Source organism: Gracilinanus agilis, chromosome 2 (genome assembly GCF_016433145.1).
Source record: "Gracilinanus agilis isolate LMUSP501 chromosome 2, AgileGrace, whole genome shotgun sequence".
NCBI lineage: Eukaryota > Metazoa > Chordata > Mammalia > Didelphimorphia > Didelphidae > Gracilinanus > Gracilinanus agilis.
This window is the reverse complement of record NC_058131.1, coordinates 25,322,439-25,348,436: the sequence shown is the minus strand read 5'-3', so window position 1 is coordinate 25,348,436 and position 25,998 is coordinate 25,322,439. Positions and strand designations below refer to the sequence as shown.

Genomic DNA, 25,998 nt, shown 5'->3' with positions numbered 1-25,998 from the left:
ATGGTGGGAAATAACTCTAGAATTGAAATGTTTTCAGGAAATCCAAAGTCAAGTTTTTTAGAGAACACTAAAGCTTTGCTGAATATGGTTTTGGAGATGATAAATTAGGCCATTCAGGAAAAAAGGCAGTTACACTTAATTAATGTAACAGCTTTGTATTTAATTAAATTAGGGTGCTCCATAAGTTGCCTCCTTTGCTTAGATATTAAAGGCGCTCAGTCTTTAGAGGACAGAATTATTTCTTTTTCTTGTTTTACAAATAAGTATAATCTACAATTATGGATTCTGGTATTGTTAATCCTCCTGCTCTTCTCCTGCCCACAAATTTGATACATACAGAGAAAAAGGAAAAACTTCAGTACTTTGTGTTATATTTATTTCTGTGATTGTGGGACTTGAATTTATTACAGATTTCAAATTAAGGAATTCACTCCATATTAAAGACCTCTTACAGTACATCCTCATCCAGTGCCAAAATAAGGATCCTGGAGACTGAACCAGAAAGTGCATTTACTGCCTTCCTATATGTTATATACCTTTGAGAGGTGAGATTTATTCAGATGAAGCTCAAGAAAAATACAAAACCATTTCTATTTTAGTGCAGGGCTCATTATCGCTGATAAGGGCACCTGGAATTCAGAAAACAGAAGGGACTTGTCTGGTTAAATAGACTCCACAGAAAAGGTGGGACTGGAGAGAGGGATGAGATTCATGAAGAAGGGAAGCTATTCCTAGGGGTACAACAGCAGATGTGGACAGCCATTTTTGTAATCATATAAGTGAGATTCTGAACTTGAACCATGAATTCCACATAGAAATATACACACACAGTATTCTGGATACTAAATTGAATGAATGAATTAATATTAATAAAAACATATTCATTAAGAGCCTACCAGGTGCCAAGCAATGGGGATAAAAGGAGGAAAATGAGATGGTATTTGCTCTCAAGGACCTCAAAATTTAATTGGGCAAGGCAAGAGTTCAACAGTAGGGAAGATGGAAAGGCCAAAGGTAAACTGCTTTGTGTTGCACTAAAATGTCTAAATATTATCTAGAAACACACACACACACACACACACACACACACACACACACACACACACGCACACAGTGTTTAGTTCTCCTGAGTAAAGCAGTACTTTGATTCAACCAGCTAGATAGTATAGAGGATATGATACTCTACTTTGAGTCAATTGGCCTGACTGTGAAGCCTACCTCAGAAACTTTCAAATTGCCAAATACTACATAAAGCACTTAACCCCTTTCAGCCTCAGTTTCCTCATCTATAAGATGAGTATAATGAGTATAATGCAAAGGTTCTTGCAAGGATAAAGGAAGATAGCATATAAAGCACTTTGTAAACCTTATGGTTTTATAGAAATGCTAGGTTAAATAATGACAATAATAAAGTGTTAAAAATATCAGTGATTATAATTATTGTTATTTCCCACCTTGTTATGACGGTAGCTATACCAATAACCTCTGGCTGATCTCAGCAAGTTTGAATGAAAGATGTTACATGAGAAGCAACCTAACCAAGTTAAGAGAGGTCAATCACCAAGTCGCTGGAGGATTAAGAGGCAGGGAACTATTTTTTTTTAATGACACCAACTTGTAAAGACTTGCTTTTAAGGAGCTGGAGCATTGTTTGTAGTTTGTGTCCAGTGATGGAGAAATTATTCTGTTACAATCACAAATCCATGAAGCACTGAAATAGGTTTTTGGCATGAATAATGGAAATCAATTAATAAGACATTCATTATCCCTTTTCACTAAGAGGCAGTGTCATACAGGGGATTGAATGCCAATCTCAAAGCCATGACTGTCTGAGTTTGTCTTCGCGTTAATGAATAATTGTTGAGTGACTCTGTGCATGTCATTTAAGCTATCAATATTCTAGAAAACTCCAATACTATAAGTTTCAGAGTGGATACCAACTTGGATTGATAGAAAAAATTTTCTCACCTGGGTGTTCTGTTCCTATCTCTCTTTGTGATATTATTTAATAGTATTTTATATGAAAGGAAATTAATTCCAATATGCATGATCAAGTGATTATCAAACACCTATATTAAAATCTGGCCCCAGATACTTATGCAAGTAACTTAACTCCTCTTAGTGTTAATTTCCTCATCTGTAAAACGGGATTAATTATAAAACTTATTTCCTACAGCTGTTCTGGCAATCAAATGAGATAATATATGTAAAGCACTTTGCATACCTTAAAGAATTCTACAAATAATAGTCATTATTTTTATTATGATCTCTATTAATATGGAGGGCATAGAGATCAAACAAGATTGGTGTGGATACTCTGGTAAATAAGACTGCGTGAGCAGGCTGGTTGTGTGTTGTGGATATCCTGGCATCCTCAAAAGGCTGGCAAAGGACTTTCAATTTTATTTGGCAAACATTAGGGAGCCATTATATGCTTTCCAGGAAGAGATTGACCTGAGGAGAGCAATGTTCCATGAAACTAATTTGATCATAAATAATATGTCAAATGGAATGGATGAGAGTGTGATGTAGGCATTGACTAATGAGGTTAATGGAATAAGATAGACAATAATTATGGACTTTAGAACATATAAGTTACAGGAATTTGAAAAGTTAGTGAATCTTCCAAGATTTGCTTCTGTTGTTCCCATCCTAATTATGTTCCATCAAATAAGATTCTAGGATGTAGTTGCAATGTTCTCTGCCTCCTCCCATCAAATAAATAAGAATAACAAAAACTACAACAATAATGATAAGAAATGGCAATTCTCAAAGTACTACAATGTGAGTTTTCAGTTGTGCTGTGCTAGTGAAATAATAAAGACATTGGATAATGGGGCATGTTTCTTAGGGATATTTCATATAGAGAAAACACATGCTTTCCAGTAGGTATTTTGTAATATACTAAGTAAGTAGCTAATTATAAACTTACTGCAATATATCTTGCATAACAAGTAGCATGTACTTAAGAATCACACACTTTCATTCCAAAATGAAATTTTGGAGGTATTTCAGAGGTATTATGGGTGTTTGCACTGTCTGCAATGTTTGCAGTCTTGAGAGAAACCTACCCAATCAGAATAAGAATTATTATTACTCTAAAGAAAAGGAAGGATTAATATTACATAGAAACTGGCTGATTTTAACACTTCTGCTGTTTCGAGTGATATTCCACATTTGCAGCAATTTTCCGTGTGATTCCAAAAATTTATAATACTTTTGCCTATTCTACTCTAAATAAATGTGTCGTAACCAGTTGAATTATTGAAGATATAGGTGTGTTTATCTTCAATAATCAGAAAATATGTGTTATTTTTTGAGCTAAATGACCATCAAAACCTTAAGGAAGCAAAGTTCTTTTCTAAAATACTTTCCTCAAGGTATTTTTTTCTTAATTTTTTGGAGAGTAGAAGTGATAAGATATTAGTAGGATAATATGATTCTCTGTTCATAGCCTCTCAAAAGCAAGAAAATCCCAGTAATTGCAAGAAAGATACATACTACATTACGCATTTATATTTAATTCTGAAGACAATTCTAGTTTTCCCTAATTATTATAGAGGCTTTTGTTTGGCAATGCTGGGAAATTTTTAAAAGAAAAGATACAAGTTTGCTTTATAAATTGGAAAGTTTTTCCTTTCCTCTGCAAATAGGTCACTAATTTCATAGTGGTTTTTCAGTGTTATGTAAAAATATTTGAAATGCACTTTGTGTTAGGTTCTTGGTTCTATGAAGGGAATAAGTTATTTGGACAACCATGATTGACTATTCTACAATTCCTGAGGGAAAAAAAATACAAAAACAGAAAACTATATAACTACACTAAAGAAGGGATGTCTTCATATATAGGTTATTTCATTCTGCGTTTGTATTTATTGCAAAAAGATTGAATGAACTCACAATAAAGTATATGAGCTTTCTGCATTATCCAGAAGTCCAATAAGGCATAACTATTTATCAGATGACTATCCTCATCATGATACAACCTTTTTCCCCTATTATCCCTGTCTAGTCTAGCTTGATACTTGAAACTTCATCATCATTTCTTATTAAAACATTCATATATATGATAAAAGAAATTAAGAGAATGAGGATAGGCAAGGAAGTCATTATTTGTAGGTGATATGATAGTTTACTTAGAGAACCATAGTACATAGTGCCAATTAACTAAGAGTTAATTGAAATAGTGGCTTCAGGAAACTAATGAAAATAATAATCTTTGTGTGTATATGTGTATGGATATGTGGATATGCATATCTATGTGTAGAAATGTAGATAGATTTCTATGTCTATACATGAATATAGTTATCCGTATATCTCTACAGAAGGACTATAGTAGGAGATTAGAAAAAATTCAGTAAAAATACCTATATAACATAAAGTTTCTGGCTAAAGCTTTTTTTTAAGATAAAGGAGAACTCAAATGATTGAAGAAATTATTATTGCTCATTGTTAGACTATGCTAATATAATAAAAATGATGATTCTTTTTAAGTTAGTTTGTAGACTGAATACCCTATCAAAATCAAATGATTATTTTATAGAACTAGACAAAATGATGTGATCTACCTACAGGAATAAACATTTAAGAGTCTTACAGGAAATAATAGAAAAGAGAAATAGGAATTAAGGTCATTGAGGAACAGAAGATCACAAAATATCTAAGAAATCAATAAGTATCATAAAAATGTGATACTTGTTAAAATGTTCATCAGTGGGACAGGTTAAAAAAACAGGATTGATAACATTTTAGCAAGGGCTTGGACAAACCAAAAGGCACTGAGGATTGGGGAAATGGGGGTAATAACTACCTATTGACAAATAACTGAGAAAACAGGAATACTGTGCATTTTTATATAAGTATAATATCTTGATTTGTTTTGCTTGCCTACAGATATCAGCAGATAAAATGCCAGGCCTATAGTCAAAAAGACTCAACTTCAAGAGTTTAAGTCCTTCCTCAGATATTTATTAGCTATGTGACCCTGAGCAAGTCACATAACCCTATTTGCCTCAGATCCTCATATGTAAAATGAGCTGGAAAAGGAAATGGCTAATTACTCCATTAAGAAAATTCCAAATGAAATAACAGAAAGTTGGATGGGACTGAAAAAAGTCTTAACAACAATGGAACAAAATCACTAATTTATTAAAAGAAAGCAAATATCCTTAAGGTAGGTTTAGACTTGGTAATAGAGTTAATGTGAGGAGATGAATATGAAAAAAAGTATCAGTATTAAAAAATAGAAACATACACTGAGTGCATTTTGGTGTTTGCAGGAGTGGCAATAAAATGGTCTGAGGAGGAGAACTAGGTGGCTCAGTGTACAGAGAACCAGGTCAAAAGACAAGAGGTCCTGGGTTCAAATTGGGCTTAATACAATTCTAAATTGTCTGGATGTCATTAGTCTTTAAAATTTCCATCATTCTTTTGACATTGTCTTGTTCCATACTCTTACCTTTTTTTTAAACCTTTCTCTTCTATCTTAGATTCCACACTGAAGTATGAATTCCAAGGTAGAAGAGCAGTAGGGGCTAGGCAGTGGGATATAAGTGACTTGCCCAGGATCACACATCTAGAAAATATCTGAGACCAGATTTCAACCCAGGACTGCCTTCTCTGAGCCTGGTTCTCAAACCACTGAGCAACTTAGCTGCGCTCTGATAATCTTGATAGTTGTCTGCACCCGATATGCACTCATACCAGGGAAATGGTGGTGAAGTCTCCAGGAAATCGATGTAGTGAGCACTGAGAAGCTATCCTTGCTATCCCTAGCCTGATATGCATACCTGCCTACTCTTTTGCAATCTCAGATGGTTCAGCATGGCAGAGGAAAATGTTTCTGATGCATGGTCTAGTATATACACTGGGAAGCAGTAAAGTGTGCCCAAAATAGCATGACAAAAAAATGCTTCTTCCAGAAACAGCAGATGGCAGTAATTATATCAGCTATGGTAAATTGCTGTTGGAGGAGTACACTTTCTTTCCTCTGCCTCCTACCTAACAGCTGATTGGGCAACAAGGTCCTTCTTAGCAGCAATTTAGTGGGTTCCTTTTCAATGCCACATCCTGAATTGGAAGGGGCAGAAAATTGGCTGCATTTGTTGTTACTCTGCCTTTTCATTTATTTATTCATTTATTTATTTGTTTGTTTGTTTATTTATTTATTTAAACCCTTAACTTCTGTGTATTGGCTCCTCCATGAAAGAGTGGTAAGGGTAGGCAATGGGAGTCAAGTGACTTGCCCAGGGTCACACAGCTGGGAAGTGTCTGAGGCTGGATTTGAACCTAGGACCTCCTGTCTCTAGGCCTGACTCTCAATCCACTGAGCTACCCAGCTGCCCCCTACTCTGCCTTTTTGACTGTGATTTTTGGTTATCAAACCAGTGGCAAAGTATAAAATTGAAATCAGACTCTTTGGGTTTGATTTCCACTTTTGACTTAAAATATGACCTGGACAAATATCTCAGGGTCATAGATTTGGAGCTAGAAGGACCCTTAGAAGATCTTTTGGTTAAGGGGAAGAAACTGAGGTCCCAAAGGCTCACATCATTTGTCCAAGGTGCCACAAATGGTAGGTGGCAAAGGGGGAACAGTGAATAAAGTATTGGGCCTGTAGTCAGGAAGACTCATCTTCTAAATTTCATATCTGGCCTCAGACACTAAACTATGTGAACTTCAAAAAGTCATTTAACCCTTTTTGAGAAGGTCATGTCATACCAATTTAGCATCTTTGCCTAGAAAATCCCAAGTGGGGTCACGAAGAGTGAGGCATGACTAAGAAATGACTGAACAACCACCACAATCTCTAATTCTAAATCTATGGGTTTTGTCCTCTCATTTGTATAACATTCCCAACTCTCATTTCCCCATTTAACAAATAAGCATTCCTTTTCAGCTCTCAAAAATGATGATCCTTTTCATAATGATTTCTGCTTGTTCAAATCACAGACTGGAATGATAAGTGGATAGCCCACTCTCCTTTGCCCAGTATCCACAGATGAATTCCTTGATTTGTGATGGTATCCACAATTGGCCATAGTGAAAACATCTTCTGTTTCAGATCACTGTCTGGGGATGGTCATAGAAACTTTACTTCAGTGTGGTACCACATTCTGAAGCAAGTCTTTTATTTTATCATCCCTCAGTAAATGGTTGGCTGGTGTGCTGCCATGGTAGCACAATTCAGCATCAAATCGTTGCTGTTGTGTAGCAACTTCTGCTATGAATGAGGCATGTGTAAAGTGTTTGAGCTTTTTGGAAGGAGTTTGGCATACCAATGCCAATTGTTATTTTAGTGTAGGAATCAAAATCTAAATCTGTGCAATTGAATCATTGCATTTAATTTATTTAAAACCTGGCATCCAGAGTTCTTTAAAATATCTGTGTACCAACTCGTAAGGCTTTTGGACTGATGGTATTCCATTGTTCAGTTTACATCTAAAGGTATCAGTTGTCATTGGTTAGTAAAATACCATTTCTGTTCATACTTATAATAGGTCTCATGGAGTTAATTTTGGTAGAAATGATTAGAAATCCTGATTTAAAAGAAATGAAGTGATTGAATATACTGATTCATAGATGAGGAAAGGGTCACATAGAACTTCATTTACATTCTTGTGAGGGAAATAACTTTGATTGATTTTGTACAGGTTATGATTGCTTGTCACTGTTAAATTTAAAAGGAGAAAATATGTCCTCTAGCAATTCATTGAGTTATATTATAAACACAACCTCATTTGGATTTATTTTCCTGTGGACAGCCCCCCTTTCTTTCTCTCGCCTTCTCATTGCCTTTATGTAAGCAATTTATAGGAAAGAATAACTCAGAATTCAGATCACTGCTTCTGACGGAATTTTACCAAGTCAAAGTTTGAAATTTGGAAGAGACCTGATCCCTCCTTTCATCCAATCCATACATAAAAGAGTTCCTTGATATAAAACATGAAATGCAGTTTTCCAGCCTTTGCTTATAAACTTCCACTGAAGAATAAACTTTATTTTTTTATTTTTTATTTATTTTTTATTTTTTTTTAACCCTTGTACTTCGGTGTATTGTCTCATAGGTGGAAGAGTGGTAAGGGTGGGCAATGGGGGTCAAGTGACTTGCCCAGGGTCACACAGCTGGGAAGTGTCTGAGGCTGGGTTTGAACCTAGGACCTCCCGTCTCTAGGCCTGACTCTCACTCCACTGAGCTACCCAGCTGCCCCAAGAATAAACTTTATTAAGGAAGACTTTTATACTTTTAGTCAGTTCAGGTTTTTAGGAAATTTTTCTTGACATTAAGTATAAATTTGTATCTTTTTTCTTAGTTTTTCCATATTAAATTTTTTTTAATCTTTCTACTTTACAACTTTTCAAATATTTGAACACAACCATCATGTCTACCCCATGACTTCTCTTCTTTTAGGTTCAATATCCCTAATTTCTTCCACAGATCCTCATGTGACGAGGATGCAAGGCAACTTTTCTTGTCAACCTCAAACAGTCTCCAGTCTAACTATTGCACTCACCATTTGTTGTTGTTCAGTAATTCAGTCATGTCTACCTCTTCATGATCCCAAGGACCATAGCACGCTACACACTTTCATTCTCTTTCTTTTTTTTAAACCCTTAATTTCTGTGTATTGGCTCCTCAGTGGAAGAGTGGTAAGGATGAGCGATGGGGGTCAAGTGACTTGCCCAGGGTCACACAGCTGGGAAGTGTCTGAGACCAGATTTGAATCTAGGACCTCCCATCTCTAGGCCTGACTCTCAATCCACTGAGCTACCCAGCTGCCCCCATTCTCTTTTATCTCACCAAGCCTGTCCAAGTTCATGTTTGCTGTTTTTATGACATCTTCTAGTCATCTAATTTTCTGCCATTCCCTTTTCCTTTTGCCTTCAATGTTTCCCAACATCAGGGGCTTTTCCAATGCATTCTATTTTCTCATTATGTTCTGAAAGTTTTTAAGTTTCAGCTTCAATATTGACCTCTCAGTGAATAATCTGAATTACAATGCTCCAAATTAAGTCTCAGGAATGCATATTATAAGAAAACTATCATTTTCTTATGCTTAAACCCAGTGCCACTGTTAATTCAGCCCATTTCCATTTTTTTATTTTAGAGGGGACACTTTCACGTTACACTGTCAAATTTATTTTAATATTTTGTATAAAATTTGCACAGGGAGGCATTTGCTTTATGAAATTAGCAATCCTGTTAATTGCATTAAACATAATTTTCTGGAATTTTAGCACTAAGTTCACATAATATCCTTTCTATTTATGTTGAAGGAGAATTTCTGCTGCCAGAATGAGAATTCAAGTTTTTGTTCTCTAAATAGGCCGACTAAAAATGGGAAATAGTAACCGCTTTTTATTTAAGGATCAAGGATTCTTATTTTGATGGCATAGTTAACTCTGAGAGGTTAGTTTAATTTATACGTTCATAGTAACATACATTTACTCAGAATTTAGATCTCAGTCCAACACATTTATTTTATAGTGAAGAAAATAAGGTAAGCTGATTTGTTCAAAGCACAGCAGCTACTTCAGTACCTGAAATGATATCTAAATACAGGTCTTCCTACCTCCAAATCAAGGATATCTCCACTAATCACTACACACACTGCCCTTCAACAAAGTAGAAAATGTTCCTCTTTTCTGTGTCTACTCCTGTTTCTTGTGATTTGTTGGAAAAGGGATGATCCATTTCTTTCCTCAGACTAAATTGCTTCATAATTTGGAAGATAATATGATTATTTTTGTGGAACCCAAAATTGTTTATGTTGTATGTTAAATTTTCTTAATTCCAAAAAAGTGGGAGAGAAGGACTTATTTGTACAAAAATATTTATTTGTAGCAGCTTTTTTGTGGTAATAAAAATTTGAAATTTAGGGGATGCCCATCAATTGGGTAATGGCTAAAGAAGATGGGCTATATGGTTTTAATGAAATACTATTTTGCTATAAGAAATGATGACCAGGGGGTTTCAGAAACAAAACAAAACTGGAAAGACTTGCATGAACTGGTGAAGAGTGAAATGGGCAGAACCAGGAGAATGTTGTACATAATAACAGCAATCCTGTATTTTGAATGACTTAGATTTTATAAGCAATACAATGATCCAAGATAATCCCAAAGGTTTCATGAGGAAAAATGTTATCTACTTCCAGAGAAAGAACCAGTGAAATCTGAATCCAGAAAGAAGCATACTATTTTATGTTATTTTCTTCATTTTTATGTCTTTTTCTACAGCATGATGAATATAGAAATATATTTGATATGCTATCATGTACATAACTAATATCAAATTACTTTCCAACTCAGATAGGGAGGAAGAAGACAATTTGGAATTCTAAATATTGAAAAAACAAATGCCAAACTTTGTTTTTACATATAATTGGGAAATACATGCTGGTGAATAAAAATTCCATTTAATTAGTATAACCTTGAATTCTTTGTTAAATGGTTCGTGTCCTAAGTGGCCACCTAGAGGGAAGAACAGTATACTGGCTAAGATGAGGAAGATCTGGCTGTCAATGCTGCTTCAGATTATAAGTAGCATGACTTGAGCAAGACACTTCAATATTTTAATGCTTAATTTCCTCATTTGTAAAAAAGAGGATAATAATAATTATGTTACACATTTGTTATGGAGATCTTTGAAAATTATATAGAAATGGGGACTCTAGTCTCAGATGGAAGAGCTGGAACAAATGATCATTTAATCCATACCCAACCTGAAGCATAAATCTCTCTTATGCTGTCTCCAATAACTGATCATTAGGTTTCTTGAAGACCGTCAGTGGTGCCAAGCTTACCTCCTACTGAATTAGCCAATTCCATAGTTGGGCAGTCCTGACTATTAGGAAGAGTTTGCATTTATTGAGCTAAAATAAGAATTGTTTCCCCTGGGACTAAGTTTTGAAATCTATCCCAATTTATACCTAGGAGTGAAATGATACACTTTGGTTTGTTTTATTCTTATATCTCATGAAAAGTGTGAACTTTATGTCATTCGTTTATAAGAAAAATACTAATTGACAGTATTTCGTATCAATTTTAGGGAGCATGACTTCGGCCACTTCCCCTATCATTTTGAAATGGGACCCCAAAAGTTTGGAAATAAGGACTCTGACAGTGGAGAGACTACTGGAGCCACTTGTTACACAGGTAAGATAATTTTTCTTTTATAGTCACATCTTCATTAAGCCATCCCTTGTGTGAGAAATTGGAAATCTTATACAAAGATGATCTCTCCTATTTATTTGCTCTCTAGCCATTCATTGGACATTGATAATTGTTACTTCAGACTATATTTTGCAAGCCTGCAGAAATCAACTTCCTTCCCAATTGGGACATAAAATTATTTTTATAAAAACACCATCTAAATGAGAGCATATGAGTCTTAGAATTAAGTTGATAGGATAATTGAAGAGAGCTCCTGGATCTGGGTGAAAAGGAATTCATTTGCAGTTCTGAAATCAAAGTCAATATAAAAGGTTTCTTCTTCACTTTTAAATGCAGATGCATAGCCAAGAAACAGTTTTCCTAAGCTGAATATTATTTATTGAATTTCCGTTCAGTTGACAAAGCTGCATCCATCTCAGTGAAACGTTGCACTGTCCCATTTCAGTGTAGTCACACATTGTCATATTTCATCAAGATGACTGTCACAGAAAAATAGTCTCAAAACATTCCCATTTGCAGAGCCTCATTTTGAAGGACTTTTTGTTAGTGAGTGATGTTTTGTTTTGTTTTTTTTTCTCATGGGACCTATCCAGGCCCTGAGTCAAGCTAGCATCCTGGTAATTCACAAGTAGTAAAAATTAGAGTTTGATCTTATAACATGTTATAAGAAATGTTTTTATGGAAAATGCATAAGATTTATATATTAAATACTATAAGTTTTTGTTAAGACCCATTCTGTAGATTTTCATAATACATTACATTTTATCATTAGTTATATATCTACCTTCAAAAAATCCATTAGATAAAACACTCTACTCCTGAGAGAATATGAGGAGTCATTCAATCTCTAATGGTTCTCGCTGTAGGGGTTCTACTCCTGTGAATTGCTACTAGAATAGAAAAAAAGGATAGAAGATAGAAGAACATTCTTCCTTCTCTTCAGTCTTTGACTTCATCAGGAATGATCTATTCTTGTCAAAACTGTATGAAGTCATGAAATACAATCAAAAAGAAAGTTTTTACTTGCCATAATTTAGTCCCCAACTTCTTTTTATTCATTTATATTGATGTTTAGCCTCAGTTTCCTGGAGGGAATTCTTCAAAGAGGACTTGTCTGTAGAAAGCAACAAAAAATGGATAGAATTTACAAGCAAATTTAGATTTTTAAAAAGAGATATATTGGGGGTAGAAGTAAAGTAAGGCAGTGAAAGACAAATAGGAATGTGGTTGTTCAGTCATTTCAGTTGTGTCTTTTTTATACTGTTTGGGATTTTCCTATCAAATAGGCTTCAGTGGTTTCCCATTTCTTTCTCTAACTCATTTTAAAGGTGAGGAAATGGAAGCAAATAGGGTTAAGTGATTTGCTCAGGATAAGACAGATTTGGATTCAGATCTTCCTGACTCTAGCCCCAGCATTCTGCCCACTGAGCCATGTATTTAGCTGTCCTAGAAGTGTCTTACGGTTTTAATCAAAATAATTTTAGGAACTTTAATGCTCAAAATGTGTTAGCGTTGGTGAGGAAAGTAGAAAACAGGGATTATTGTTTTTAAAGCTAGAAAGATAAGAGAAAGGTTAGCACTGGTGCTTAGCTTCACTGGCAAGATAAAGAAGGCTGAAGTACTCAATCCAGCATTTTGCCTCTTGGTTCTTTGCCAACGTAATTATTTTTTTCTGCTGTATATGATGGAAAAACGTAAAATTAAAACAAAAATAGATAGACTTGGTATCTGGAGAGAGTAAGGGGTTACCTAGCAGCCTTTGATAAATTTAGATCATAAACAGTTCAGAGGACTAGAGGTAGATGAGATGTCAGAGATCTTCCTTCTTTTTCTCCTTGACTTATTGCCTCCTACCTTACTTTGTAAGTCTCTTTTGTGTGTTATCTTTTTGCATTAGAATATAAGCTTCTGAGTGTTGGGGTCTTCTTGTTTGCCATTTTCAAACTGCTTGTTTGACTACATTTTGCATAATTTCTGGTACCTAGCAAATACTTAAAATGCTTTATAGTTCCATGGTGACAAATCTATGGAATGTATGCCAGAGGGGGCACTCAGAGCCCTCTCTTTGGACATTCTCACTGTCACCCCACCATGGAGTTTATCAGAGTTCATTACTAGAAAGCTAGAGGGGCAAGGTGGCCGGATTCTTCCTTCACCTTCTCCACAGATGCCTGAGGACATTTCTCACATTACCTGCCCCTCTCAAAGGTTTGCTATCACTGCTCTAGTACAATTTCCTCAATGTAAAGATAAAGAAATTGAGGCCCTGATTGGTTTGAGGGTCTTATTCAGAGTAACAAAGATACTAAATACTTCTGCCAGTATTTGAAATCAGTATCTAATCCTCAGAGTTCCAAGCACCAATCCTAGACACCTCATTAAAATAAACTATATCCTTCATTATGGAAAGAATTCAAAGTTGGTTTTTAAAGGCATTCTCAGTAATATTTCAAAGTTCATGGAGAACATCAAAGGCAATTTAGGCATTTGTTATTGTTCCATCATTCCAGTCATATCTGACTTTCTGTGACTCTGTTTGGGGTCATCTTGGCAAAGAAAGTGGAATGGTTTGACCTTCCCCTCTATATCTCATTTTCTAAATGAGGAAACTGAGGCAAAACAGTCAATATTTTGCTTAAGATCACAAAGCTAGTACATGTCTTAGACCATATCTGAACTCATCAAGATGAGTCTTCCTGACTTCAGACCTGGCTCTCTTTCCATTATGCCACATAGCTGTTTTTGCAGACATGGAGAAGAGCAAAAGTTGCCTTATTTTTAAAAAGGGGAAGCAGAAAAAATCTATAATTACTTTAATTTCTGAGAAAATTCCAGAGCAGGTATTAAATAGAGATTTATTGAATATGTAGAAAAGAAAAAAAGTGATAGTAAAGACTCAGCATGATTTCATCAAGATTTAGTCATGTCAATCCAACATTCTTTTTGAACAGGATGGTGGAAAATGATATATTAGTGAAATAATGTAGTCATCATTCATCTTATTTGAGCCTATCAAGTATTTCAGGGTGTTCTTATAGAAAAATAAGTGGATAGGTGCAGGCTAACCAATGATGTAATAGGTGAGTTTGGAATTAGTTAAATGGCAAGATTGAAAAGGTCTGTTAGTATTAGTATGGCATAGGGCCTCTACTTGAATGTCCTACACATCTACATTTGGTCTTGTAGTATTTACCACTTTAATCATTGACTTGGATAAAGGCAGAAAGTTTTACAGATGGCGCAGCACTTTGAAGAATAGCTAACATGCTAGATGAGAGATTCAGCATGCAAAAAGGTTTTTCAGTCTAGAATATTATGTCAAATCCAAAAATGCATTCAGGAACTATATGGACTTATACTTGGATTAAAAAAAAATCAGTTTCCTAAGTGTAAGAATGTCGGAGACATGATTAGATCAGTGTGAGAAGAGAGATTTAGCTGACCGAAGATTAGTCAATATGATTCAGTTTAATGATATCATAGCCAAAACTCTGACTGTAATATTTAGCTGTGCAGATCTATCAGGAAAATAAGGAGGTGATGGCCCTACTCTAGTCTTTCCTAGTTACAACACAGAGATAATCATGTTCAGGAATCTTGGGAGTTTCCAGAGGAGTACAATCAGGATGGCAAGGGATACTGACTCCATGTCATATGATGAGCAGCTGAAAGTTAATGAGAAGTCAGAAGAAGAAAAGGATCCAGGGGTAGGGAATGTGGTTTTGGTGTTATTCAGTCATTTCCATAATGTACAATTTTTCATGACTCCATTTGAGGTTTTCTTGGCAAGGAAATGAGTGGATTGCTGTTTCCTTCTCCAGCTCATTCTACAGATGAATAACTGAGGCAAATAGGGCTAAGTGACTTGCCCAGGGTCAGACAGTTACTAAATGTCTGAGGGCAGATTTGAACTTGTGAAGATGAGTCTTCCTTAATGAGGTACAGCACTCTATCCTCTAAACTACCTTGCTGTCCAAAGGAAACATGATTGATGTCTTTCTGTATTTGAAGACCTATGATGAGGAAGAGAGATTTGACTTGGCATTAGTCATTAGAATATACATTCTTTGAATCCAGGGTCAGTTGCACTTTTGCATTTGACTTTGGAATACTTGACATGTGCTAGGCACTTAATAAATGCTTATTATTTGGTAAACTTGTTTGATCCCAGAAAATAGAAATAGGGACAATGGGTAGAGGTTCTACAGAGTAAATTTGCTTTCTAATTATTAGTTATCTCCAAATGGAATTGGTGACATTGGTGGAGCTTATAGATTCTTGCTCAAAGGAACCCTTTAAGTAGAAGATAGAAAAATGAGTATTTTTGGTATACATTTTATATAAATCAGACCCTATGGCCATTGAGGTTCAATCCAAATCTTAAATTTTGGGATTGTGTCATTGTGGATGATTAATAGTAATTCAAACATTAAAAATGATGACTTATGAAAATTATGGACATAGCACATTGTGCTCACATATTTTTACCCTGTTTAGTTCATTTTTGTAACGAAATTATAGATCTATACCACCTTCTGTTATCACCTAAGTAGAGGAATTAATAGACACTTAAGCCAATATCCTTGACGGAGGGCTTCATCCATGTTTATTGATATTCCTGTTTGCTCTGCTTTCCACTCATGGCTTAGTCTACTCGATCATTTTGTTTCTATCAGGTAAATATAATGCTTTAACTTTCCTTCATCCTCCTTCAAAAAAAGTCCAATATATTAGGTATTTCAATTTGTATATTTAAGAGAAGAACTGAAGAGCCTAAGGTTGGATTGCAGTTCAAGCCAACACTGTGACTTTCTGATATACAACAGATATAATTAAATTCACTAGTCTGTTGTTATTCTCCATTAGCATCAGTCAGAAAGCATTTGATAAACTATTTACTATACCCCAAGCACTATTCAAAGTGAGGAGGTATAGCTCTTGCCCTTAAAGAGCTCATATTCTAATACCTTTCTTAAATCACATATATAGATACTTTGAGATGTGATAGTTGAAAAAGAATCTCCACACATGACATTGTCTAAACAATATTTTGTTCTAATTTAGTCATTTTCAGCCATGTCTTACTCTTTATGAATCCTTTTTGGATTTTCTTGGCAAAGATACTAATGTGATTTGCCATTTCCTTCACCAGATGATTTTACAACTGAGAAAATGAGGCAGAGTTAAGTGAGTTGCCCAGGATCACAAACTTTCTGACCTAAAATTTGAACCCAGGAATATGGTTCTTCTTGACTCCAGACCTGCCTCTCTTTCCACTATGTCACCAAATTCCCTCTACAAAATGTCAGAGTTTCTATTATCACATTTTTGACATGCTTCACTTTCCTACTGGTATGTATTGTTGGCAGGGACTCAGATATAGAAATTGGCCCTCAGACCAATTAATAACAAAAACACCTGAGACTGTCGTATAGAAATGAGGAATTCAAAGAATATCTCAGGATATAGCATGAAGAATAAATGCTATTCCAAGGTAGTTGGGTAGGAAATGAACAGATTTGAAACTGAAAAAAAGAGAGAAGAGTTTTTATCCAAACATCAGGCTTCATAGCCTTCCTGCTGTTCCCAGTAGAAAGCAATAAGGGATGAAGTAAAAATAAGGATGTAGAGGATTTTGAGAACACATTTACTGTAATAAGACAAATGGTATTATAATTTACTGCAAATAAATATTTTAAATCACCAACACAAATTTAGCTATTAATTTTATTTTAATAGGAAATCAGGTTCGGAAGTCTTTATTTTACAGTGCTGCTCCTTGGGAGATTCCTTTGGGAAGAGTTATGAAATAGAGGTCACTGCCATGTAAATTAAAAGAAATTATTCTTGTGAAATTTAGTCTGTTTTGAAAAACATGTACTTGCCTGGAATATATGGTGCTAGTTGCAAATCAGCTTGTGTTCTTAGTTTCACTGTGTGTTTGTCTGAAGCCAAATCCTTCCCCGAGGGTTGGATTTTTTTTCCTCTGTTGAATACATGGTTTACTTTTAAGTATTATTTCTGGGAAACAAAAAAAAATAGTTTGGCCCTTGTTAGAAAATAAATAGGGATTCTTCTGAATACTGCTACGCTCCTAGGGGATATTGGTTTGGGAAGCTGTGCCTTGTATTCCCCTAGGTAGCTGGTGCAGGGGGACCACCAAACCCTGTCACCCTGCTGGATATTATAATGCCCTATTTCTATAACACTGCCCAGGCAGGACCCTTAATGGTCAGGTAGATAGGTAATGCTTTCAGGTCCCACCTGGGGTTGGATTGATTATTAATATTGGGTTCTATTAGCCTTAGATAACATTTTCATCTGAGTACATTGCTCCCTCCCCAAGGGTCATAATTTAATGATCACTCAGGAAGGTACTTAATAAATCTATCTATTGATGTTAAATAGGGAAAGGAATAATCAGGAACAGATTGAGGATAGGAGACCTTGTCAGTAATAGCTATGATCAATAATTCCTCAGGACTGTAGGCTGTTTTTTCAGTAAGCTGGAGCTAGTGGTTTCACGCTCCTCTGGTTCATCTTGGCCACTGCCAAACCAGAGGGCAATCTGCATGGTTGGTACAGATACCGATGACCTCTCTCAGCTTTCTTAGTATCAATTTGTGATGTCAGCCTATACAGCTTTTAGGAAGAAATCCTCTTAGGAAATCCACCCTCTTCTTCTTATACCTCCCTTCTTCCCTTCACCTCTTGGGCCTAGATACCTAATAGCTAATGATGATTCAAATGCCTAAAGATCTAGGGAGATTCTGAGAGAATCAATGGTCCAAGCTCAAAGACCCAAGACCTGAGCCTCCAGGACCAAAGATCCCTCCCAGATGACTGTTAGGGTATTTATATCCTCAGGCCAACTGCCTTTGCTCCTGTCCTCATGGCATCAGGGAACATTCAGATGTCTTCCAACTGTCTCCCTTGTCAATCAAGGTAAAACTCAGAGTTTGAATATAACACCCTTTGCCTAAAAGTATTAAAAATTAGAGTTTTAAAAATTTGGACTAATCTCTCCCAATCACAAAGAATCAGAGATCCTATGGAAGCACTTTAGAAAAAAATTTTTTGCTCCTTTTGTCTGTTTCTTGCATCTCCTATTAACTTACTGCAGAATACAAATTTCCTTAGGACTAGGATGGTTTTGTTTTTGTCTTTGTAATCCTCGTATATTTAGTAAATACCTTGCATTGTTGTGGACCCAGTGTTGGGAAATCCCTGGATGAAACTCTTTCTATGCACGCAAATACACAGCTGTTATGTACCTCCTTGTTTGAGGGAGCTGCTTGAGTCACTGAAGGGTTCAGTAATTGTCTTAGAGCAATGTGGACAGAGCACATCAGAGGTCAATCTTGAACCAAGTCCTCCAGGAATTCTCTGTCTTTCACCCCACGCTTCCCTTGGTAGATAGCAGGCATTTGCTTTATCTTTGGACTTAACTTCATTGCTTTCTGTCTTCACTCTCCAATGGTTATCAACCACTCAATCACGCAACTATCATTTTTATTCATCTGCTTTTTGACAGGCATTTCCCTAATCACTGGCTATTTCCTTAAGTGTTCAGGACCCCAAATGTTGTCAATTGACCCCTCTTTTAAAAAAAAGCAACTGAGCTTTGAAATTTGATGAATATTTATGATTATGGATGGCCAGCTAGGATGCAGTGGATAGGGCACTGGGCTTAAAACAATGATTCCCAAAGTGGATGCTATTGCCCCCTGGTGGGTGCTGCAGTGATCCAGGGGAGAGGTGATGGCCACAGGCACATTTATCTTTCCTATTAATTGCTATTAAAATTTTAAAAAAATATTAATTTCCAGGGGGCTATGTCATATTTTTTCTGGGAAGGGGGTGGTAGGCCAAAAAAGTTTGGGAACCACTGGCTTAGAATCAGAAAGACTTATTTTTCTGAATTCAAATTTGGCCTCAGACACTTACTAGATTTGTAACCCTGAGCAAATCACTTAACCTTGTTTGTCACAATTTCTTCATCTTTAATGTGAGTTAGAGAAGGAAATGACAAACCATTCCAAAACTCCAGATGGGGCTTTAAAGGGTTGGACACAACTGAAAAACAATAACTTTTTAAGGGAAGCCAGGTAACACAGTGGAGAGAGCACCAGGCTTAGAATCAGGAAGACATCTTTCTAAAGTTCAAATCTAGCCTCACATATGTGACCCTGTGCAAGGCATTTAAATCTGACTCTGTTTCTCATCTGGAGAATGAGCTGTAGAAGGAAATGGTAAAACATTTTAGCATCTTTGCCAAGAAAATCCCAGAATGGGGTCATGAAGAGTTGGATAAAATTGGAAAGCCTGAACAACAACAAAAAAAGCAATGACAATAACAATGATAACGACTGATTTTTAGATCAATTTGTATAAAATATGATATCCCTAAAGTCACTGAATTTTTTAAAAGATGATGTATTATGAAGTTAATGTTATACTTTAACACAACTAACTGAAAATTTATACATGAGTAACCTGTCTTGACTTCCCTGTCATCTTTATGCCAGGGTGCCTATGTTCCAACCATCTCACACACTTTTGGGACTCCATGTTCTCATACATGAACTTTTGCTTAGTATTGCCTAGATTTAGGTCTCTACTGCACTTTCTGATATTTCTTACCACCCTGTTCTGTTTCCAACTGTCCTTTGTTTATCAGTGATACTTTTTTTTCTATTACAATATAAGCTCTCTAAGGGTAAGTACTGTGTTGCTTACTTGCACTTATATTATTAACACTTAGAGCAGTCTGTGGCACAATGTAAGCTGTTAAATCTCTATCCATCCATCTGTCCATCTATCTATCTTTCTATCTTCTATCATTAGCAATTTGCATTTGCCTTATTAGAAGATGTACTTTTGTTTATTATTGATAGTTAACAGAACAGGGTATCGCCTCATTTAAAGGTAGTAGGTCCCTAAATGAATTTCAAGCAGTTTTTCTTTATATTTGCCCAATCTGTTAGTCTTCTTTTTAGCTTGATAATATTATTTTCTTTATATTTCCCCAATCTGTTAGTCTTCTTTTTAGCTTGATAATATTATTTTTGGTAGTAAATGGTATACAGTTTGAATGTAATATAGCATAGATACCTTGTCTTCTTATTCTGTGAATAAAAAAAGAAAAAAAAGCTGTCCCCCACCATAAATATAATATGGGAGCATATTGACATAAATCATATTATTCTAAATTAGGGCATATTTATATGTTTATACATTTTCTTTGAAGTTTATGTAGTTTTTTCCATGTGTTTAAGTCTTTTATTTCTCTGGAATTAAAATTTGTAAGTAGCATAAGATGAAAGTTTAAATCAATTTCCTTACTACTGTCTTTGTCTTTAATTGTTTTATACAGCAAGAGACGTGTGTATGTTTATGTGTGTGTTCATGCACAAGGTGGTCATTTTATCATTAATCAATTTTTCTTCATTTTTTTTTACCTGTACTAGAAGGTATGGGAAATAATCACCACAAAAGACAAAGCTTAAATGTTCAAAACTGTCTTCTGCAACCTTTTGTTTTCTTTTCCTCTGTGTGCCCTTTGATATGTCTTTCTCTGAATTCATGCAAATAATATTTTAATAAATATGAAAATTTGTGATTGGAAATTTAGACTTGACCTAATGACTTTTCTGTCTTCACTCTCCAATGGTTATCAACCACTCAATCACGCAACAGTCATTGCAAAATGGCTTTGCTGGTTTCCATACGCCTAGCCTAGATACTGCAGTGTGGCAGTTGGGCCTAACTGCCACTACAGTAAGAGACACCTCCTTAGCTGTTAAAACCTAGTCTCCCTATTTGGTTTGGTCCCTCCATCTGTCACTCCTGTCACCCTTACACCCTTCTGGACCCACATTTAAATATTTAAGCCTACTTCTCTGGTTATTCCCCATTACAGTTCCCACCCCCAACTCCCCTGACTTTTACTTTCTTCCCTTGTATATTGGCATATTTTTTAAAATCACTAATGAAATCATACCACAATAGGAAAACCACCTAACCCAAATGTATGAACTATTACATTTGAAAATTTAAGATCAATATTCTTCCAGAGGGAAGATGAGAAGAGGTTTCAGGAAATGTCTCTATTTTGATGTGTGACCAAACTACATTCTCAAAACGTTACAGTTTCCCAGAGTTAAAAAAGTTTTTGTGAATAAATTTGAAATTTCCAGAGCAATTAGAAGTTTATTTGCATTACAAAACAAATTTTTGCAAATTGTATTTAATTTTGACTAATAATCATGAAGAGCAGGATAATCTTTTTCCCTAAGAAAAAGTACTTTCTGAATCATTGTTAATGTGTATATGTACACACACACACACACACACACACACACACACAAAAAAAAAAACAGGTGGAGGCCAGTCTCATTTTTTATTAGTGATAGATATTTGTTCTTTTTGTTTTTCATCAGTTTCTTCATTAAAAGCCATTAATTGGGAGCTTTCCATATCCTGTTCTGAAATGATATATAGTGAGACATCGGCTCTAGATGGTCTTGACAAGGTTATAAAAGCCTCTAAAGTAGCCATATAAATAGATTTGATTGTCATTTAACATTTTAAAGCAATTTATGACCAGAAGACGGGCTACAAAGTTCTGGTTTTTTTTTTTTTTTTAAAGATATATCGATTTAGGGGCAGCTGGGTAGCTCAGTGGAGTGAGAGTCAGGCCTAGAGACAGGAGGTCCTAGGTGCAAACCCGGCCTCAGCCACTTCCCAGCTGTGTGACCCTGGGCAAGTCACTTGACCCCCATTGCCCACCCTTACCAATCTTCCACCTATGAGACAATACACCGAAGTACAAGGATTTAAAAAAAAAAGATATATCGATTTACAGAGTTATGTTAAGAAGACAGTAAGCTTAGATGCCCTGATGAAACAAAGACATAGACAGTGACTTTTTTTTAAATAAAACATTCATATAGCATATTAAGTTAAAGGGAAAAAAAACCTTACCTTCTGACTTAGAACCAATATTGGTCATAAGGCAGAAGATCAGTAAGGGTTAGGTTATGACTTGCCCAGGGTCACTCAGGTATTAAATGTCTGAGGACAGATTTGAACATAGGACTTCCTGTCTCTAGGCCTGATTTTCAGTCCTTTGAACCACCTAGCTGCCCCCCAGCACATTAAGATTTGAAAAGAGTTTTATATATGTCACCACCTTTGTTATTCACTACAGTCCTTTAAGGTGGTTTCTATCATTATTCTCATTTTATAGATCAGAAACTGAGACTGAAAGAGTTTAAATGACTTCAGGTCTGCTTAATAACTTTTAAATCTCTTTGGGAAACTAAATAATGGTTTGTTCTTATTATTTATCAAATCTAATTTTGGGAAAGATATGGACTTGCACAAAACAGGAAGGCGGTGTAGAAGAATGAGTATTAGCTAGAAGGGTTTATTTTCCAGCTTTCCTGCATCCTAACTGTAATCATGGGCAAGTCACTAACTTCTGTATGACTCAGTCTCCTCATTGACTGAATGAAGAAGTTGGATCAGATCATAGGATCTCAGTTTGGTAAATGAGCTCACATTTTTCTTCTTAAGATACTTTTGGATCAGTTTAATTAATAGAAAATGCTTTTATTACAATCAGTACTCAATTATATTTTTTATTTTACAACCTCTACTCATTGTTCCTACTTTTTCCTCTGGGGATCACAACCAAGCAAATCTTCTATATGACAATTCTTTAGATATTTGACTATAGCTATTCTCTCCCTTTCTTCACTGCTATGTCTTCTCTTCTCCAGAGTAACCAATCATCTGATGGCTTGAGATAAAAATCCTTCACCCTACTGGTTGCTCTGATCTATTCATTCTTACATAACCATTCTCATTCTTAAAATATGACATATAGATTTGAATACAGTTTTCCAAATATGTTTTGAGTATGGCTTGTTATCTCCTGAATACTTTTGCTCTGATAAATAATTATGTTTCAATTTTCTTCGGGTGGGCATGGTGTTAGGAGGAAGCTAATGTTTTCCTCTCTTTACTAATTACTAAATACTCTCTTTTCCCCTTAAACTTTCAGCTCAATAAAATATCCTAATTTTTTAATCCAATTGATGTTTAATCATGTATTCTGACCTCATACCTCTATAATTGATATTTCAAAACTTAGGTATAAGACTCTATACTTTATTAATTTTCATTTCTTTATGTGTCACCCCATGTTCTGGTAGCTTAAAAATATCCTGAGAGTCTGTTTTTCAATGTATTATCTATCCTCATCTTAGTGAAGAAAACGTAAGCTACCCTCTGACTCAAAGTCATACATTATTATAAAAGGATATGAAGGATTTGGAATATGTACCATTAATTTATTGAAATAAATAATAGATGTTTTATGAATTTATTAGAAAGAGGATCATCACAAATGTACCCAATTAAACATGATGATTTAGAATAGTTCCTCCATGATACTTTAGACCAGTTATGAGTAATCAAAGTAATAATTTTTTAAAAAGGTTCTGTCACATTAAAACAGTGTGCTTCTTGCATGGCTCTTCATTTCCCACCATTCTTCTTTTATATTGGCTGTCCTCAAGACTGGAATCAACCTCTGCCTAACCTCTAACAGTGAGAATCCCTAGTTTTTCTTCAGCATTGTTTCAAGTGCCACTTTCTAGATGAAGTTTTCTTTTTTCATTAGTAATCAGCTTGATTTTTGTCACTACTACTAATTGTACATATGCAACAAATTGCTAATTTTTGCCATTTCTCCCTTCCCATGTGAATACATGCCATTCTGCCCATTTACATAACCACCACCCTAGAAATGGCCATTATTATATCTACTAAATCTCCAATTTGATCTTTCTACCTCACATGTCTCCCTACCTCAATCCATCCTCTACTTAGCCACTAAATTCACTTTTATAAAATCTCTCTTCCTGTCACTATCTCCTCCTATTTGGGGAAGAGGGCTGTATTCTTGCCTTTAATCACATCAGCCACTGAATATGGAGGGGTTAGGCTTACACTTTCTTTTAATTCTTATGTAGATTTTATCTCAACACACATACACATACATTTGCCAAATGTTCATTGTGAATTCATATCATTTTTTCTTGATTTTATGATGATATTGATTTGCATCCTAGAGGTATCACTTCCAAGGCAGAAGAGTGCTAAGGACTGAGAAAGTAGGATTAAGTGATTTGCCCTGGGTCACACAGCTAGGAAGGGTCTGAGACCAGATTTGTGTGTAGGACCTACCCATCTCCAAATCTGACTCTCTATCCACTGAGCCATCTAGCTGCTCTCATTTTAAATTTAATTCAATTAGAATAGTAAATTACACACATACACATACACACATATATATATATATTTATATGTGTATATAAATATATATAATAAAAATATATATATTGGATGCTCCTTAAGTCAATCAAGAGCCTTGGCTTTACTACAAGGTAAACTGAACAGTCCACTTCTGTAATGCTCTATAGCATTCCAGAAGTCCTTCTCTTACATGTCATCTTCAACATTTTCCTGGAAGTAAGCTTCCTATTATCTTCCATATGGAGAGTTCATACCAGCTGCATGAGGTGGTGAGGACTATACATGTGCCACACCTCAGTTTGCTCATCTACAATCCGTACTTGCCTTACAATCTTGGTATAAGAACTGAATGCAATATAATTTAAATGATATCTGAAACTTAATGTTATATTAAAGTTTGCTATTATTATCAGTTTATATTCCTCCTTATCCCACTTCTCACATTTTTATTATTAAAATATTTTAACAAAGAGTGGAAATTAAGGTAATAAATTCCATAAATTTGCTCTGTGGTGAAAATGATCCTTAATTTTTGAATAAAATTTTGTGTGCTGAAATTTGAAGGATTTGTGTGTTTTCTTTTTTTTCTAATAACTATGTATTGGGTTGCTTAATGATCATAATTTAACTGATTTATAAGTTCATGAGAATAATCATTTAACTCATAAACATTTGACATAAATGCTGACTTTAAATTGTATTTAAATTCTGTTCAATACCTGCCATCATGTTAAAGAGGAAAGAATGCTAGCTCTGAATCAGAAGACCTGGGTTGAAATGTACCTCTGATCCTAGCTACTTGTCTGATCAAGTCACTTAACTACCCAGACTTTCAGTTCCCTCATCTGTAAAATAAGAAGTTTGGAACAGATAGACTCTAAGGTCCCATCCTTTTCTAAATCTATAATCCTGGCTTATAAACAACCAGGGTTGAGGGACATTGTTTGAATAGATTTGTTTCATATTAAAATCTTTATTTTTATAAACTCATGGTGACTTTCCAAGCCCTTTATAAAGGAGAGATAAGAAAATAGAACTTGAAGAGAAAAAGAGAAAGAAATATTAGGTACCTTGAAGTTGCCCAAAAGGCTAACTTTGTTTTCCAGATTATTACTGTATACCATATCCTGTGGTCTAGGCACTAATGATGTACCCATTTTGGGTTTTCAGAAGGAACTAAGTACTTTTCCATTCAGAATTCTAGCATTTCCTCTGAGGACCTAGAATTTCTAATCCTCTAGCTCTGGAACCTACATTTATAAAAGAGATATCCTAAGGAAATATAGAAAATAGTTATTACAGTCTCTCCAAAGAAGGGACTCCCTTTTTCCCTTTACAATCACATGGTCCCTGGTAAGAATACTCTCAAAGTTAAGGTATGATGGTACCAATTACACATATAGATAGCATATGTCAAAGAAGAACTATTCTGAGCCTTCCCTGGAAGTCCTTTTTGCTCTTTGCAGAGTCCTCATGAAGTTCACTCTAAGTGTAGCC

The 25,998-nt window shown here is 35.3% G+C and overlaps 1 protein-coding gene across 1 annotated transcript in view; it reads left to right on the top strand.

Moving 5' to 3' along the window:
* Positions 1–11,055: 11,055 nt before the first annotated feature.
* Positions 11,056–25,998, top strand: part of CTNNA2 (catenin alpha 2) — a 1,353,633-nt gene continuing 1,338,690 nt past the window's right edge. The window contains exon 1 of the mRNA XM_044659266.1: positions 11,056–11,157. Coding sequence (XP_044515201.1) covers positions 11,056–11,157 — 102 coding nt within the window. The remainder of the gene's footprint in view (positions 11,158–25,998) is intronic.